The 18,068-nt window shown below is 47.9% G+C and overlaps 1 protein-coding gene across 5 annotated transcripts in view; it reads right to left on the reverse strand.

Annotated features, from left to right (window-relative positions):
• The window catches only part of FERMT2 (FERM domain containing kindlin 2), a 56,321-nt gene that overhangs the window by 17,481 nt on the left and 20,772 nt on the right, over positions 1-18,068 (reverse strand). For all 5 annotated transcript variants that reach the window (XM_071557231.1, XM_071557230.1, XM_071557233.1 and 2 more), the window contains 2 exons: positions 16,745-16,978; positions 3,267-3,401 (listed from right to left, as the gene is read on the reverse strand). In XM_071557231.1, coding sequence (XP_071413332.1) covers positions 3,267-3,401; positions 16,745-16,978 — 369 coding nt within the window. The remainder of the gene's footprint in view (positions 1-3,266; positions 3,402-16,744; positions 16,979-18,068) is intronic.

An 18,068-nucleotide genomic window follows, 5' to 3' on the forward strand; every position in this document is an offset into this window, starting at 1 on the left:
GTGCTGAGCGAGTGGTGCGATGTGGAGCAGGACTGATCCCGAAACACACGTTACCCACAGGCCTTCAAAGCTTGTACTCAAAGCAGACAAAAAACTCCCACACCCAAACCTTTTAAAATTAATAATTTGAAGAAGCAAATCCAGCTTGGTGTCTCATATCCCAAAATAGCTGAGAGCTAAACAGAGGGCTGCCTCATCCCTGGAAGTGTTCCCAAACAGGCTGGATGGGGCTTGGAGCAACCTGGGAGAGTGGAAGGTGTCCCTGTCCGCGGCAGTGGTTGGGACTGGATGGGCTTTAAGGTCCCTTCCAACCCAAACCACTCTACGAAACATCCCCTGTTCATCTCACAAGAACATTGATATAAAATCCAGATTTTCAAAGTAAGGGAGAATCAACCATCATATCCTAAAGCCAGGAATTCCACTGCATACACACACTGGGCAATGAGCTCACTCAGCAGCATCTGCCAGACATAAATCTGCCCACCAGGATCTGCAAGGTCCAACAACAATCTGGATTTTTGGGAAAGCTCTGTGTCCTTCTCACATCATGAGACTGTTCAGACATGCAACTCATTGCACCCAAACCCTCCCTCCCAAAGCACTGCTGAGGGTGCTGAAGGTGTGACAGCGTTGAGATGTCACAGACAGGGTCATTTGTGCCACCTCTTGCTGCTCCAAAGCACCTCCTCACTCCAGATCATCCCTCCTCCCTCACTGCACAAGGAATGGCACAAAGCTGAGCCACAGTGGAAAAGTCCAAACCAATAAAAAACTTTTCCAAACCCTAATTTTTCACGATGGGTATCTCAAGGAGTAGGAGGCACAGTGTGAATCAGCAGCCCATGACTGCCAACATCATGCCTGGGAAACACCAAATAATAGGGAAATGGAATTCTAAACTGCCTGACAGGATGGAAAACCATCCAACAAGAAAACCACCAGGTTGCTCTTAATGCTCCTGCAGGTTTTGCCGGAATCCTGGTCTGGATGGCACCAATGACCATCCCAGCATCCCAGTCTGGATGGGACCAATGACCATCCCAGCATTCCAGTCTGGATGGGACCAGTGAGCACTGTGGGAACCTCCATCAAGACAGACCAGATCCAGCCATGAGCAAACAAGCAGCAGAACTGGTGAGGGGTTGAAATCTCCCCCTTCAAGCTTCACACTTGCAAGGAGAAGGCCAGGGATGATTTGCCAGGTACTCAGACCATGTACTTACACTTTGGAAGTTGGACTTGATGATCCTGGTAGTCCCTTCCAACTTGAGATATCCTATGATTTTATGCTTATAAAAGCAGCAGAAAGGTGCTCTCCCCATGGGCTGCTACAACACTGGAGCAGAGCAGTCCAACAAGAACCTCCATCACCATCCATCAACCACATCCCAAAGGATGCTCCTGTCTCCTCCCCACCCGTCCTCACAATGTGCCAATCTTGGCCTTCATGTGGTTCAAGCTCCCAGGGCTGAGCACCAGCTGGACCAACAAAAGAAAATCCCACTTCTTGCCCCAAATTGGGCAAGTTTTTCCATGGATTTCTCTCTGCATTCCTCTGATTGTCTGCTCCAACAGAGCAAAACTTCCCCTCCACTGTTCCCATCACCTTCTCCAAACACCTCAAACATCTCAAAGGAACCTTCCCTTAAAAAATTTGCCCAAGGCCAGGCAATGTCATGGAAAGTTCCAGCAGAAATAGCTACAAATTTGGCTAATTTCTACAAACAAGTGAATACAGGTCTTCTAATGGAAAGTGTTGGGCAACAATGACCTGTGGGTGTATTGGCAGCTCCGTTTCACTGCCAGGTTTGGGATGCTCAGTGACAAAACACACCCAGCACACTGAAATCAGCACATCCTGAATTATTAACTCCTTTTCCAGAAACATTCAGCACACAGGCTGATGTTGGAACAAGGCTAGAAACAGTTTATTCAGATTAAAACCATGACTTTTATCGAATGGCACCTGAAGACGCGGGAATTCAACCTGCTGCAAGTGACTTCATTCACAAAGCAAAGCCAGCAAAGTGACTCACTGAAAGAGCAATAAATAATTAAAATGAATCTCTTTTGTCTGCATTTCCCCCAGAGCAGGCCAAGTATTTCCTATTAATCCAGCAGAGATGCTCTCTGTGAACACTGACTTTTGGAAAGGCTCAGGACAGACTTTCGAGATGAAAATGCCAAATGGAAATGAAAATTGGCTGGAGCCTTGCCTGATGCAGGGAAAATTCCCTGAGCCAGGAGTGGGAGAGGATGAGCCCAGAAGTCTTTTAAGTAACTGAGAGGAGAAAGAGCAGGATCAGAGCAAATGAAGGATTATTTTCCCTTGCTAAGATCTGTTCTGATGGTTTGGTGTGGATTCCATGGTGCAAAAACCTTTCTGCCTGCAAGTCCAGCACCACCACTGGCATCAACCACACTCCATGTCCTTCCCTTCAGTTAATTTAACACCAATTAATACAAGTTCACTGAATTCCAAAGTATTTTTTTTAATTAAAACTGCCCTGCTACTCTTGGATTCAAACCTAAGAGCTCTGGCAGCCAGACACGTCTCTCCCGCCCGGCATCGCTCCGACCCTGCAAATCCAGTTGGGATAAAGTGGTCCCACTTGGCCAAAATCATGGTTTAAACTCCTGCCATTTGCCTTCAAACAGCAGATTTCCAGCAGCCACAGAATAGAGCTGAAAACCCCTCTGCTTGCAAACACCTGCACCAACTTTCTGCCTGAGGAAAGAAATCTTCCCCCATCAGGGACGTTATTCCATCAGGGATGTTACTCCACCAGCAATTCTCTTCCCAAAGCTCCTCAGGTTCTGGTATTCAGACCAGCAAACCACCCTCCAGCAATAAAAGGGATTTTTTTAGCATTACAATCCATAGGCACCCACTTAACATAAGGCAACACTAATCCAGTTATAAAACACTGCTCTTGCTGGGTTATAAATACAGAATAAGACAGCCCAAAACACACCTGGAATTTGACATTAGGAACGTTTTTCTAAAGAAAACCTCCCAGTAACATGATCTGAGTGATAAAGTGGTCACACTTGTGTCGTGGTTTATTTTAGGAAGCCTGGTGTGGTTCTGCTCCCCGAAATGCGTGACAGCTCCAGACATGCATCGGTGCCCGAGTGCTGCAGCCCTGCAGGACTTGTGCCATTTCTCTGGGGTCTGTTTCTTGCACAGACCTCAAGGAATTAAATCAGACTGGCATTGCTGTGGCATTTCCCCCCCTCTCCCGTTTTGTTTCCTGGCTCACCAGACCCTGGTGTGATCAGAGGACCCTCCAGCTCGAAGGCGTCGTCTTCACATTGATCGTCCAATTTCTTCTTTTTTTTCTTTGAAGGATCTCTGGGTTTCCTCAACAGGGAGAGCTCTTCTGGATGCCTGATGTCTGGGGAGAAAATGGACCACCTTTGTAACAGCAGGAGAGAAAAAAAGGGGAAAAAAAGAGGGAAACCAGAATATCCTTCCATTAGGAACAACGTCCAGCCATGTGCAGAACCTCCCTTGGCTGATTTTCCTGCTTTGCAATGGTTAAAAATGAAGTTGAGGACATTTTCCCTGCAAGGCTGTTGGGAAACAAGCACCATCCTTGGCTGGAAAGGTAACAAAACATTTGGGTAAAATGTGGAATTTCCCAGGCACAGCCACTCAAATGTAAATATAAGCACTGGTAGAGGCTGTGACAGAGCCTGGTACCACTTTCACCCATTAAATATAAATAAATAATATGGATAATGTAAGTAATATAAACACAAATAATATAAAATATTGATATAAATAATATAAATTATTACTATAAATAATATATACACAACATAGATATACAATACAAAATAATATATAAATATAATAATACAAAATAATATCTAAATAATAAAAATATAGAAGTAGAAATAGATATAGGAATTGAAATAGAAATCAGCACATGAACCCCTATTTAGCCATGTAGGTAACAGGCCAGATTCCCCCACTTCCATAGGGACAATCCAAGACTTAGGCCAATCCAAGAGTTAAGCCAGGTGGACCTTAAAGCCTATATTTAAGGCACCCAATTTTTAAAGAGATTTTGGCTGAAGTGTTTCCTTTTCACAGCAAATCTCTCCCATTTCCCTGCCCAGGACAAGCCTGAATTATTTAAAGACCATTTAAAACGAGGAGCACCCCAGTGTGTTGCTGTTTGAAGCCATGGGAAGATGGGGAGCAATGGAAAAGAGAATTTTAGGGTTATTTCCCACAAAGGTGGTTCTTTGGGTCTGCTGCAGCTGCTTCCAAGTGGGAAGGAGCTCCCTGGGAAAGCAAAACCCACTGTCCATTGTACCACTGAGACCTCCAAGGGGCTGGAGCAGGGCCAGGGGTCCCTAACTGGCACAGGGAAATCCAGGAGGGGGGAAACCCCTCCGTCTGCTCTAAACTGGGCTCCCTCCAGCTGTGGGAAGTGACCTGGAAAAGCACTGCCCTGGGCATGGAGCCATCCCACTGCAGTGGGGAAAGGCTGCAGAAAGGCTGGAGAGCTTGGAAATACAGCTTGGATTGGGAAAAAAATTATTAGAGAGCTGGGGGGGTTCAGCCTGGAGAAGAGAAAGCTCCAAGGAGACCTGAGAGCCCCTTCCAGTGCCTAAAGGGGCTCCAGGAGAGCTGGAGAGGGACTGGGGACAAGGGATGGAGGGACAGGACACAGGGAATGGCTTCCCAGTACCAGAGGGCAGGGTTAGATGGGACATTGGGAAGGAATCCTTGGCTGTTGAGGGTGGGCAGGCCCTGGCACAGGTTGGGCAGAGAAGCTGTGGCTGCCCCATCCCTGGGAGTGTCCAGGTTGGATGAGGCTTAGAACAACCTGGGCTGGTGGGAGGTGTCCCTGTCCATTGCAGGGAGTGGAATGAGATGGCCTTTACAGTCCCTTCCAACCCAAACCATCCTATGATTCTATGATGATTCTATGGAAAGAAATTATTCCATGTGCCTGAGGCTGGAAGGAGTTCTGGAATCTCCCCTGCTGTTGGTTGTCCATGTCCATGCCCAAGCCCCTGTGCTGCTCCTCGCTCTGTTTTTCCCACATATCACCCAAAATGCTCAGCTACACAGAGATGTGCAAAGCTCTGCCTTTGGCATTCCCTAAGGAAAGCAGCCCCTCATCCCATCCCTGAGCCAGGGATGCTCAGGAGCCAAAGGAACTGGAGCAGCCAGGCTGTATTTTCCCACCCTGAGGAATGCTGAAGGAGACAATAAGCCATCATCCTAAGGAAGGGAATTACAGGGCTGGGATTTCTCCACGTGCTGGTGGGACCCAGGAGTGGGATTAGAATTAAACCTGGAATTTGGTGCCCAGCCCGTGACCTGGGCAGGACACACCCCCAGGGCAGATGTGGCTGTGCCAGCTCAGGCTCTCCCACCCAGCCTCTTCTTCCTTACTGCAAATAAGCTGGGAAATATCTGACTGGGAACTTGCCCCATCCAGGTGACTTCCAGGGATGGATCCCACTGGTCCTGCCATTCCTGAATCCAGAGGTTGTGCACATCTGGATCCAACCATATGTTATATTGCAGATCATCATCCAGCACAGCTTTATTTCTATACTTATATTAACTTACATATAATATTTACAAATTTATCTATATATAAGAATTATCTCATTCAAGCTTTGTTTAGATATTTATATATAATTATTTCAATCATTTCAGAGAATCCCAGAGCAGTTTGGGTTGGAAGGAACCCTAAATCCCATCTTATTCCATGGGCAGGAACACCTTCCACCAGACCAGGTTGCTCCAAGCCCTGTCCAATTTGGCCTTGAACATTTTGGGGTCAAAAATATATAGATTCACATATTATTAATATGCAGAGATTTGGAATCTACATATAATGTCATGTCATGTCATGTCATGTCATATAATATAATATAACCTATATATAACCTATATATAATCTATAATATATACAATCTATTTAAAAGACAGATATTTTTATATCTATTTATATATAAATAGATAAAATACATTAAAATATATCACATACATCATATATAATATCTTACATGTAAAGATGCTTGAATTTATTATTTTTATTTATATATTCTATATTATTATATATTTTATATATTATTATATATTATATTTTATAAAATATTTTATATACAATATATTATAATTATATTTATATTCATATAATATGTATCTATTTCTTTTCAGAGATAAGCTTCATTTAATTTCAGCTTTAACTTAACACCAATTAATTATTACCACATCCACATCATCCCACTCAACCCCATCCCTGCACCCACCGGTTGCACTGCCCAACTTTTTGACCATTTCTAGCAATAAATACCTAGAGCCTGAATCCAGCCAGCTCCACACATTCCCACTTCTCCCAGCCAGCTTACCTCATGGAACAAAAATCTGCTGGGACAACCGGGGTCAGTGCGGGGGACAACAGGCAGCAGAGCCCGAACCGAGGAGTTCCCCTGGTATTTTGGAGCAAGGTTGAGGCTCTGCTGTTTATTTATGGTGCATTAGCAACTGATGGAGCCTCTCAGCTGGAAGCACTCAGGGAGGCTGGAGAAAGGCTCCGGGCCAAGCCCGGCTCCTGGAAGCAGCAATCTCTTGGAGTCGGCCCAAGGCTTGACCATCTGATTTCAAAGAGACTTTTTATAGTTCCTCAGTTGTTCCTGAGGATGTCAGAGGGTTACAAGGAGACAGGCAGCTGCTTCCAAAGGGCACGTGGCTGCGGGGTATGGCACAGGCAGCGTGTCCTTGGGATGCTGGAGCATCCCTGCAGCCCAGCACGGCTCCCAGGGATGGGAGGAAAATTCCTTCCCAACACCTGATGAACCTACCAAGACTTTACAAACTCACTGGGGGTGCTCGGCCTGGAGAAGAGAAGGCTCCAAGGAAAACTTAGAGACCCTTCCAGTGCCTAAAGGGGGTCCAAGAGAGCTGGAGAGGGACTGGGGACAAGGGCCTGGAGGGACAGGACACAGGGAATGGCTTCAAACTGACAGGGCAGGGTTAGATGGGATATTGGGAAGGAATTCCTGGCTGTGAGGGTGGGCACAGGTTGCCCTGATAAGCTGTGGCTGCCCCATCCCTGGAAGTGTCCAAGGCCAGGTTGGACAGGGCTTGGAGCAACCTGGGCTGGTGGAAGGTGTCCCTGCCCATGGCAAGGGGTGGAACTGGATGGTCTTTAATGTCCCTTCCAACCCAAACCATTCCATGATTCTATGGAAAAGAGATTACAAGTCGTGCCTGAGCCCGGAAGGAAGAGTTCCAGAGCTCAAAATACAACCACAAAGGCAGCTTTCAACCTCCAAGAGAAATTTTCCCCACTCTTGGATGAAGCCATTTGAGTCCCTACAGCCTTTTCTCTTCCATTTGCCTGCAAGAGCCTGCAGGAACCTACTTGTGCCTGTGTTGCCTCTGGCTGAAGGGAAACCTTTTCCTGTGTAATCCCCATTCCTCATTCAGCCCCTGAACAGCTTGTCCAGCCCAGCTGTTCCCATTTATTTTCCACCCAGACACAAACAGCAGAGCTGGGATTAAAACCCTCTTTCTTCACAGAGCACAGCACCATCTGCACCCCCAAAAAAAGGTCTTTAAAAAAAATATCTGCCTCAGAGGGTGCAAAATTCCCAATTTGTGCTCTTTTCCACTAAAATGCACCAAGTAAATCTTGCAGCTGCTGCATCTTTAACCCCCAAGATGTGTTGTGATGGGAATCCCAGAATGGTTTGGGTTGGAATGGACTGTAAAGTCCATCTCATTCCAAGACCTGCCATGGGCAGAGACACCTCCCACCAGTCCAGGTTGCTCCAAGTCCTGTCCAGCCTGGCCTTGGACACTTCCAGGGATGGGGCAGCCACAGCTTTTCTGGGCACTGGAAAGCACTGGTGGGAAGGGATGGGAGTGAAAGCCACGTGTCTCAGGGGTGATTTTAGTTCTTGTCCAAGATGTAGAGTCCCCAGACCTCACCAGGCAGCTCAGGAAGGGGTCAGGGGACACACAGTGATGATTCTGGTGCTCCAAGGGATGCGTTTTTCCTCCCACAAGGAATTAGATTTATGCATTTCTGACATCACCCACATATGGGATACAAAGTCATTGACTGGAAGGGGCTGTCTGAGTGTTTACCAACTTCCCCAAAAATTAAGATTATGGGAAATCACACTAGTTTCAACATTCAGTTCTGATATGTACAGAAAATCATTTGAAATATAAAGAAAATTTTGATATAGAAGGAAAACTAATGCTCCAAAGAAGCTTTCAGCATCCAAATTCCCACTCAATTACTGGCTCCCTTCAAGGCCAGAGGGCTGGTTCAACACTAGCCCTTGAACCACAAAAACTCCCTAATTTTACTTGTTGCACAGACAGCATTTAGGGGAAATCCTCTCTTTAATGCTGATCCAGCCACCCTCTGTCAGGAAACGTGTTTTGAAGTGGGATATCTCTGGGAAGTGGGATATCTCTGCCCTAGATCACTGCTGCCTCAAACCAATGACTCATAAAAATGACAGCCCTTCTGCATCACTGTGATGAGCCTTAGAAAAATGAGACCTCAAACCCCATTTTTCTTCCATTCCAGACTTAAGAACAACAACAAAAAAGAGTATTTTTCTTTGGAAGGAGACAATTCTGCGGATCGTTTGTCACGGTGTAAGTTTACAGAATTAAATATCTCACTTCTCTTCACTTGAGATAAAGTTTTGCAAAACAGACCAGAGGGAAAAAAACCCACCCAAACCAAAAAAAAAAAGACTTGCATAACTTGTGAAGTGCCTGGAGATAAGGCTGTGGTTGAACTGGACTCTGGGCAGTATCTGATGGGGCAGGTCCTCACCCCTCAGCACAGTTTACCAGGTTTGTACATTCAGAACATTTTATTATGGGTTCTTCAGATGCCCAGGAACTTAAATATTTATTTGGGCAAAAGCCAAGCTCTCCACTTACTGCTGGGGCCCTGCAGCTTTGTCAGGACATCTCACAAAGCCTTCTGAGATACTCAGGGAGTCCTGCAGCTTTGTCAGGACATCCCACAAAGCCTTCTGAGATACTCAGGGAGTCCTGCAGCTTTGTCAGGACATCCCACAAAGCCTTCTGAGATACTCAGTGAGTCCTGCAGGCCCAGCATCAACTGGGGCTGTCCCTGGCAGGGGCTTTGCTGGAGACTTCCCAAATTCTGGGTGGAAAATACAAGCACTTGTTGACTTAGTGATTTGCTGATGAAGCAAAACCACCCAAAAATGGGCTCAGTGGGTGTGCAGTGCAGTGAATGTCCCTGTGAGTGGTACCCAGAGCTGAAGCAGGAGGAAGAGGAGGCAGCAGTGATGGAGCCAAGCGTTACTCCAAGGCCAATCAAAAGGGCCACTGGAGACACAGAGTCAACAGACACGGAATGTCTGGGTGGTTTTTTCCATAAGTGGGATGAAATCCCCAGACTCCCTTTATCCAGATGCCTCTCAGAGCACAGGCAGCACTACAAGCCTTGCCCCTGAAGGGGCTGAATTGCAGCGAAAGTCAAATTAAACTCAACTAAATTAAGCCACACAAACCAGAGAAAAACAATCCACTTACACCCTCTGCCTCAGCCCATAAAGAGCAATCCCAGCAATTCCAAGGAAGGAGTAGCACTGGCTCTGCCAGCATCTCCTCATGTCTTCAGCATGAGAGTCTATTTAAAGGGTCTCTGTCAACAGCAGAGTAAGGATGAAAAAATTCACTGACTCACACAGTGACACAACCTGATGCTGCTTGACAGGCAGAACATGACCAGGGGTGGGGAGAGGGGGGAGAATAGGGAGTTTTCTTCCATTTCAGACACTGTAATTAAATCTCCTGACTTCCCTGACACCACTTTCTGGGGTTGGTCTGGATCCTGCACGACAGTGGAACAGGGGCAGGCAATAAAAGGGGAAGACGCCGCCGTTGGCAGCGGAACACTCAGCCCTCACAGCTGAAGAGCTGAGTACGTTGCAGTTTGGCCAGCTCTGGAAATGGTAAGATTTCCTTCCACACCCATCCCCTGGACATATTTAGAAATGGCTGTGCTGCTGCCAAACCTCTCTGCTCGTGGCAGGGAAAGGCAGCAAAGCCTCCCACCCGTGTTTCACCACGTCCGTCTCCACGTGAACGCTGCCCCCGATGATGCTGAGCATCCCCTGACTGTATCCCGAGATCCTGGAAGCATTTAGTTTGGAAAAGACTTCCAAGACCACCAAATCCAACCTCTGATTGATCTCCACTTTGTTCCCCAGCCCACAGCACTGAGTGCCACGTCCAGTCATTCCCTGGACACCTCCAGGGATGGAGACTCCAAACCTCCCTGGGCAGCCCCTTCCCAATGCCTGACCATCCTTTCTGTGAGGAAATTCCTCCTGAATGCTGGTGTTGCTTCTCAAATCCCCACCCTGAGATGCTCATATGCATCTACCAGCACTCCATTTCACTCCATAATTTTAGAATCATAGAATGAAATCATAGAATGGATTGAGTTGGAAAAGACATCCAAGATCATCAAGTCCAACCCCTGGTCCAACTCATCCCTTTACCAGATCATGGCACTCAGTGCCACGGCCAAGCTCAATTTAAAAACCTCCAGGGATGGGGAATCCACCCCCTCTCTGGGCAGCCCATTCCAATGCCTGAGCACTCTCTCTGGAAAGAATTTCTTTCTGATCTCCAACTTCAATTTCCCCTGGCAGAGCTTGAGCCCATCATGCCCCCTTGTCCTATTGCTGAGTGTCTGAGAGAAGAGACCAACCCCCACCTGGCCAGAACTTCCCTTCAGGTAGGAAGGAAAAGCACTACTTCATCAGGGGGTTGTGAAGGAAGCACAGAAGGTTTAACAGGTTTATAATGGATAAACACATCTTGGGACTCTCAGGGTTAGGTTAATCCTAACCCTAACCCTGTGTAGGGCCAGGAGTTGGACTCTCCTTGTAGTTCCCTTCCAATCAAGATATTCTATGATTCTATGAACTTATTCTACGATTCTCTGAACTCCAGACAGCTTTGCCTCCTGGAAAGCAGCTGTGCTGGGGATGTGGCTCAAGCCCTGGGAACGCTGCACGTCTCTGACTACCAAAGGGTTTTAGTTCTGCAAAAAAAAAGAACCAAAACCAGCAACCCCAAAAATCAACAAACAGTGGCTTTTTATAGAAGTCCTTCTGGCAACGGAGGGCGTGGAAATATTGCAAATACTTCAGAAGTCAGAGGACGTTCTGTCCTGGGGCAGAGACCATTTAAAAGGGGAAAAAAAGGTAGGGTCACATTCGGCTTCAGGACTACAGGACGGTGTCGCCTTGCCTGGGCTGGGCTTGCATCCCACCACTCCCAAATGCCACTGGCACCTCGGCTCGGGTTGCATTTGGTGGCTGGAGAGGGAAGCAAGGAAGGCTGGCTGTCACCTTCCCATCATTCACAGAATCTCGGGAACCTCCTCTTGGGGCTGGAGAGGCGATGGGAAGCAGCTCATCACCCTCCCAGGACCATCCGCGTCCCATCGCTCCTTGCTCGGCTCCACAAGCTCCCAGAGATGGGACCACCCTCACTCCATGCAAGAAGGGTCCCAATTTTCCAGCATCCCTCACCCCCAGGAAGCTGGGGATCAGATTGAGATGGGATGTGGGCATGGAAAACTGCACTGCTTGGCACAGGATGCTTGGCAGACTTGGGTTTCCAAACAAGTGACGGATTTACATGGAGCAACTTGAGGATTACACAAGGGAGGAGCTGGGTGTGATGCTCTATGAGACTGGGGAAAAAACAGAGCTTGAAGGGAATTTCTCAGTCTTACACAGCCTCAGGGTGGGAAAGGGAGGGAGTAGTCACGAATTTTGGAGTGTTTCCTCCCAGAGCTCCATCCTCCCAGCTCTGGCATTGCATCCTCCTCCCTGCGCTCCCAGCTCCCACCAGCATGGTCTGGGATGATCCCTGCTCCTGTGCTCAGGTTGGAGGGTGGTGTAGGTCCCAAAGTTCACAGCCAGAGGAAGAGAAGGATGTTAGTCTTTATGCTGTCACAGCATCTCCCCTCACCCTGCAGATCCAACACATGTTGTTTCCCCAGGAGAAGGAGCTTTGCCGGGGCAGGAAACACCAAGGCATGGGAAAAAACTTTCACACTCACATGTTGCTGTTTGCTTTTCCTCTCCCACGTGCCCACACTGCAGCAGCAGAGCCTGCCTGGAGTCCCTTAGTGCTCCCAGGACACATGGAAAAAAAATACAGGCAGCAGTAGGAGAAAGGGAATGCTGGAAGGAAGCAGCTTAAGGGCATGAGTGGATCCGCTGGGCTGGAATCAAACAAAGCCATCAGAGAATCATGGAATGGGTTGGGTTGGAAGGGACCTTAAAGACCATCAAGTTGCAATGTCCCTGTTGCAGGGACACCAGCCCAGGTTGCTCCAAGCCCTGTCCAACCTGGCCTTGGACACTTCCAGGGATGGGGCAGCCACAGCTTCTCTGGGCAACCTATACCAGGGCCTGCCCACCACCCTCATGTGGAAGAATTTCCTCCTCACCATGGGAGAAAAGAGGACTTTTCCATTTGTTGTTATGTCAGATGATGGGTTAGCAGCAGCTCTGCAACAGAGCCACATCTCCTACATCCCCAAATTCCACTATCCAACAGGGATATTCCCACTCACACCAATTAAACATTGAGTGCAGCTCCATCAAATCACATTTGGAATTTCAATGGGCTGTTTTCTGGGCAGAAATATCTTCCCAGTGGGATGATGAGAGGAGGGGGACACACGGGAACATCCCATCCCAACCTCCATGTCCTGTGCCAAGCAGGAAGCACAAATCCCTGCTGCTCCAAAAAAGAAATAAAAGTGAAGTTTTACTTTCTCTTTCTCTGGTCTTTAATTGCAGATCAAAGCTGGCCCTTCGGGCCAGAGCTCCCTGCCAGCAGCTGCTCCCGGGCAGCATTCCAGGCCACCCTTTGGATCAGGGCTGCCCATTCCATCCAAAACCTGCTCCTCTCCTCTCCCCTTCCCTTCTCCTGCCACAGGCAGGGGCAATCCATGCTGTTGACCCTCCTGCCTGGTCGCTGTGGGAATGGAGGGGCTGCAATGCAGCCACTGGGAATGAGACTGGGTTTTTTTCCGGCTTCACACGACCTCCCAGAAAGTGAGGGATGTGTGAGTGGCTCCGGCATCTTCCCACAGCCACCTCGGGGCTTCCTCCTGGGAGCCACAGGGAGCTGCTCTTTGGAATAACTTCCCTTTGCACAAGAACAGAGACTTCTCTCTAAAAATCAACCACACACTGAAAGGGTGACACCTCTGGGTACAATTTCAAGGGAATGTAAGCAAAGGTTGACCTAAATAATCCACCCATGTGTGTTCCTGCTTGTGTATCGAGGATTTTACAAACACATCCATCCAGAGTCCTGGCAACAGCAGGAATGACTTCAATTACTCATTAATGATGCTTTATGCTAAAATTACTGAGGTGTGTAATTAAGTATCCGGGGGGCAACATGAGCAAACAGGTACAGCCAAAATATGAGCAACTCACAGGCACAGTCCTGTCCCAACTCCCCTGGATCCAAATTTCAGAAATCAAGAGATTTGCAGACACAAGGGCTATGCTGGGATCGTTTTTTAACCCTTCAACCTTGAAATATCTGCTATGTTTTCCTTGAGAAGACAATTAGAATCAATCACAGAATCATAGAATGGATTGGGTTGGAAAAGACCTCCGAGATCATCAAGTCCAACCTTTGGGCCAACTCCAGTCCCTTTACCAGATCATGGCACTCAGTGCCACGGCCAAGCTCAGCTGAAAAACCTCCAGGGATGGGGAATCCACCCCCTCTCTGGGCAGCCCATTCCAATGCCTGAGCACTCTCTCTGCAAAGAAGTTTTTTCTGATCTCCAACTTCAATTTCCCCTGGCAGAGCTTGAGCCCATCGTGCCCCCTTGTCCTATTGCTGAGTGCCTGGGTTGATTAGCTGATTAATATGGGGTATGAGCCAACCTGAGCAGGGAATGCTAATGGAGAAAAATGGGGCAGGAAAAACACTAACTCGGAAAGCAAAAAAAGGAGAATCATGGAATGGCCTGGGTTGGAAGGGACCTTAAAGATCATCCTGTTCCACACCCTGCCATGGGCAGGGACACCACCCACCAGCCCAGGTTAACTCCAAGCCCTGTCCAGCCTGTCCTGGGACACTCCCAGGGATGGAGCAGCCACAGCTTCTCTGGCCAACCTGTGCCAGGGCCTGCCCACCCTCACAGGCAGGAGTTTCTACAGTGGCATTTGAACACCTATACATTATATATCTGTACAGGTATCCAAATATCTCTGTGGTCCAGGGAGAAGTATCCCAGCCCCTCCAGCTCCAGCACTGCTGCCTCCACACATCCCCATCTCCTCTTCCCTCAAGCTGATGTTGGGCTGATGTCACCATCTTCCCAATCGGTCTGCTTGACATCTGGCTCTCAGTAAACACAAAAGCAAGGGCTAAACAAGATTAAATCACTTTATTGGGCCACACTGTTCCTGTCTGTCCTTAAAGAGCTCAGGCTGGTAAGAGTCACTAAAAGAAAAGTGAAATTTCCAGTAAAAAAATCCTGCTTTCCCCAAAATCAGGAACATTAGTTGCAGTATGTTGGATGCCATGGAAGTCACAAACATCCTTAATGGATGTGTCACTGCTGCCTGCTCAGAGAGCTTCTACCAGGGCTGGGCTGCCACTCTCCCAGCAGCTTTTCCCCCTTCCAGATCTTTAAATATTAGGATTATTCTGCTGGTTTGTTCATAAGTACACTGAGAGTTGAAGATAAAGCTGCTTCAGGCCCATGTAAGGCCCTGACTGCTCAGCAGCAGCAGCAGCAGATCTTCTGTTCCATGATTAAATGCATCAGAACTTCCTGACATGACTCACTGCTGGAGAGACTCAGCAGCCACCAAGTGACCTCCCTGTCTAGCACGACATCATAAATGCCAATGGGACACAGGGGGAAAAGCAAAATCCACTTGGAAATAATGCTGGCTAAGCCTTTTCTATTTTAAGGACAGCTTGCCCAATATTTGTGTTTTCAAAAACACCAAAAAAACCAGGAAAGAAACAGCAAAGATTTGTAACCAGCTATAAATACCCCCCAAACCACGGATGCACCAGACACTGCACACAAGGCTGAGCTCTTCCTGCCTCACCAGACAACTGGGTCAGCCAAGAGTAACCTCAGCTGCCTTCTGAGGGCAGAAATAGATTTACTACAGCCCAGGTTGGGTTGCAGACTCTTTTTGGAAGGAAAGACTCCAAATCAGAGGACTTGAGTTCCTCAGGGTGGAATTACCATCTCCTTGCTGCGTTTTTTTTTTGGTGGGGAGGAAGGAACATCAGCTTTTGGGATGAGGGATTTGTGGAGATGGGTAGAAAGCAGATTGATCCAAACCCTGTGTGCATGGTAGGGAATGATCCCTCCTTTCTTCCGGGCTTCTCCTCAACACAGAAAAGAAGGTGAAGAGGAGTCGAGGTGGAGACAGCAAGACTCAGTTCCTTCCCTCCACCAGACAGTTTTACAGTGAAGCATCATCACTTCATCTCTAATGTGATTTTCCACTAGGAGAGAACCCACAGGGTTGGCAGGTTTCCCACTTCAGGGTTTGTTTTTCATCCAGCACATAAATTTGCAGGGAGAAAAATTACAACCCAACAGCAGCAGCTTTAACATCAAGCAGAGCTGCGACTGCCTCACCTGGCTGTGATCCTTCCCCTGTACTCTGCACTGGGGAGGCCACACCTTGAGTGTTGTGTTCAGTTCTGGGCCCCTCAGTTCAGGAAAGAGATTGAGGGGCTGGAGCGGGGCCAGAGAAGAGCAAGGAGGCTGGAGAAGGGACTGGAGCACAAGTGCTGTGGGGAGAGGCTGAGGGAGCTGGGGGTGTTCAGCCTGGAGAAGAGGAGGCTCAGAGGTGACCTCAGCACTGTCTGGAACTGCCTGAAGGGAAGTTCTGACCAGGTGGGGGTTGGTCTCTTCTCCCAGGCACTCAGCAATAGGACAAGGGGACACGATGGGCTCAAGCTCTGCCAGGGGAGGTTTAGGTTGGATATCAGGAAAAAACTCTTTGCAGAGAGAGTGCTCAGGCATTGGAATGGGCTGCCCAGAGACGGGGTGGATTCTCTGCCCCTGGAGGTTTTTAAGGTGAGTGCCATGATCTGGTAAAGGGACTGGAGTTGGACCGAGGGTTGGACTTGATGATCTTGGAGGTCTCTTCCAAACCAACTGATTCTGTGACTCCAGTGGCTCATCCTCTCCCTCCAGAGCCAGCAGGAACCACCACACAGGACAGGTGGTGACCCCAGAACTGCTACACAACACAGCCCAAGGCACTGAATTGAAATAAACACTTCAATAAATGCCAGTTGTGCTTAAAGTACTTCCCAACCTTGATGATCTCGGAGGTCTTTTCCTACCCAATCCATTCTATGATTCTATGAAAACTAAGGACAGCCTTGCTGTGGAAGAGAACTCAGCATAAGAAAATGCATTTTTTTCCAAGTTTTTGCTTCACTTGGCCCCATTATTTAAGGATTTGCACACAAAAGGGTAGATCTGGAAGGGAAACCGAGTGGACATCCACGCTGATGATGCCCAAGTGACTGTTGGGTGTTTCAAGCTGGAAAACACCACTGGATTTAGGAAACCTGTGGGACAAACCTGTGCACCAAAGGAGATGCAGGAACCAAACCAAACCCCAACCTCCCTGTGGGAGGTTCTCCAGCACTTACTGAAGGTTTTGCAGATGTCAGAAACAGCCTTGAAGACCCTGTCGGAGAAGTTGACTTTCACCTTGACGTACTTCATGTTGGGCAGCTGCAGGCGGAGCAGCTTGTGCTGAGGGGTGAACTGGAGCTTGGCATCTGCCTGGATCCCGTATTTATCCAACGTCCAGTGCGTTTTGAGGAGCCAAGTTTTCTTCTTTTCCCACCACAGCGCGTGATCCGACCAGTCCTTCTTGACGTCTGGAACAAAGAACCCATTTTTCCCAGTTAAAAGCGGGAACAGAATTAGCCTTCAAAGGACAAAAGAAGTTTAAATGTGTTTAACTGAGAGGCAACTATGGATCCAAAAAGCTCCAGCAGCCCCTTTTAGATACAAACAACTGCTTGTGCTCAATGCTGGTTTGAAGCCATCATGGATATAAAAGCAGGGAAGAAGCCAAGGGGAATAAGGATGAACACAACTGTCCATGAGAGTGACCCCGGCTGGAACACGAAGCCAAAGGCTCAGGATTGACCCGACACTTTCCCCAGGAAGGATTTTGCACAATTTTTTGGGATAACTATCAATTCTTGGGTTTTCCCCATCCCCACTACCCAGGACACCTGTGCTATCCAAAGGTGAGTCCAGTCACCTTGGCACACATGGAAAGCAGAACTAGGAGGAGGTTTGCAAGGAAAATTCAAAGAAACTTCCTATTTTCTCCCAATACTTTCAGATTCTAGGAAAAAAACATGGAAAATTCCCAAATGAAACTAAGAGTTATCTCCCAAAGGAACAACAATGCAAAATCCAACAGCCACATCTCCTTCCAGGAGATGGAAGGAGGGAATGGATGGAGGGATGGAACTCTGGGGTCTCTGGAGGTCACCTCCAAGTTGGGAACCATTTGGGAAACCAAAGCATGGAAATAACTCCAAACCACAGATGTTATGCAGTATTTTTCCTAACACCTGGAATGTTTTTAACCAATCCCTGTCCTGCTCTCCCAATGGCCCCTGTGCCAATTCCTGCAGAGCATCTTCCAGTCCAACTGATGATGCAACATCTCCTGACCATGCAGGAGAAAGAGAAGGAAAAGAAGTGAATGATCCAGCATTTTGCAAAGCTCTGCTTAGCCTGAACTCTCCACACCCAAAAATACTGACCAGGGGACATGTCAGCATTGATGGCACCACCCAAAACTCTCATTCCCAAGGAAAAAACAAGGATGTCATCCAGGCAAGCACAATCTCAAGAGGCTGCAGAACAAGTTACAGGGACACTTCTGCACTCAGTACTGGAAGTGATGAGAGTTACCAGGGAGTTTCCAACTTACAGACTTTGCATGTG

This window comes from Pithys albifrons, chromosome 6, assembly GCF_047495875.1.
Source record: "Pithys albifrons albifrons isolate INPA30051 chromosome 6, PitAlb_v1, whole genome shotgun sequence".
NCBI classification, from domain to species: Eukaryota; Metazoa; Chordata; class Aves; order Passeriformes; family Thamnophilidae; genus Pithys; species Pithys albifrons.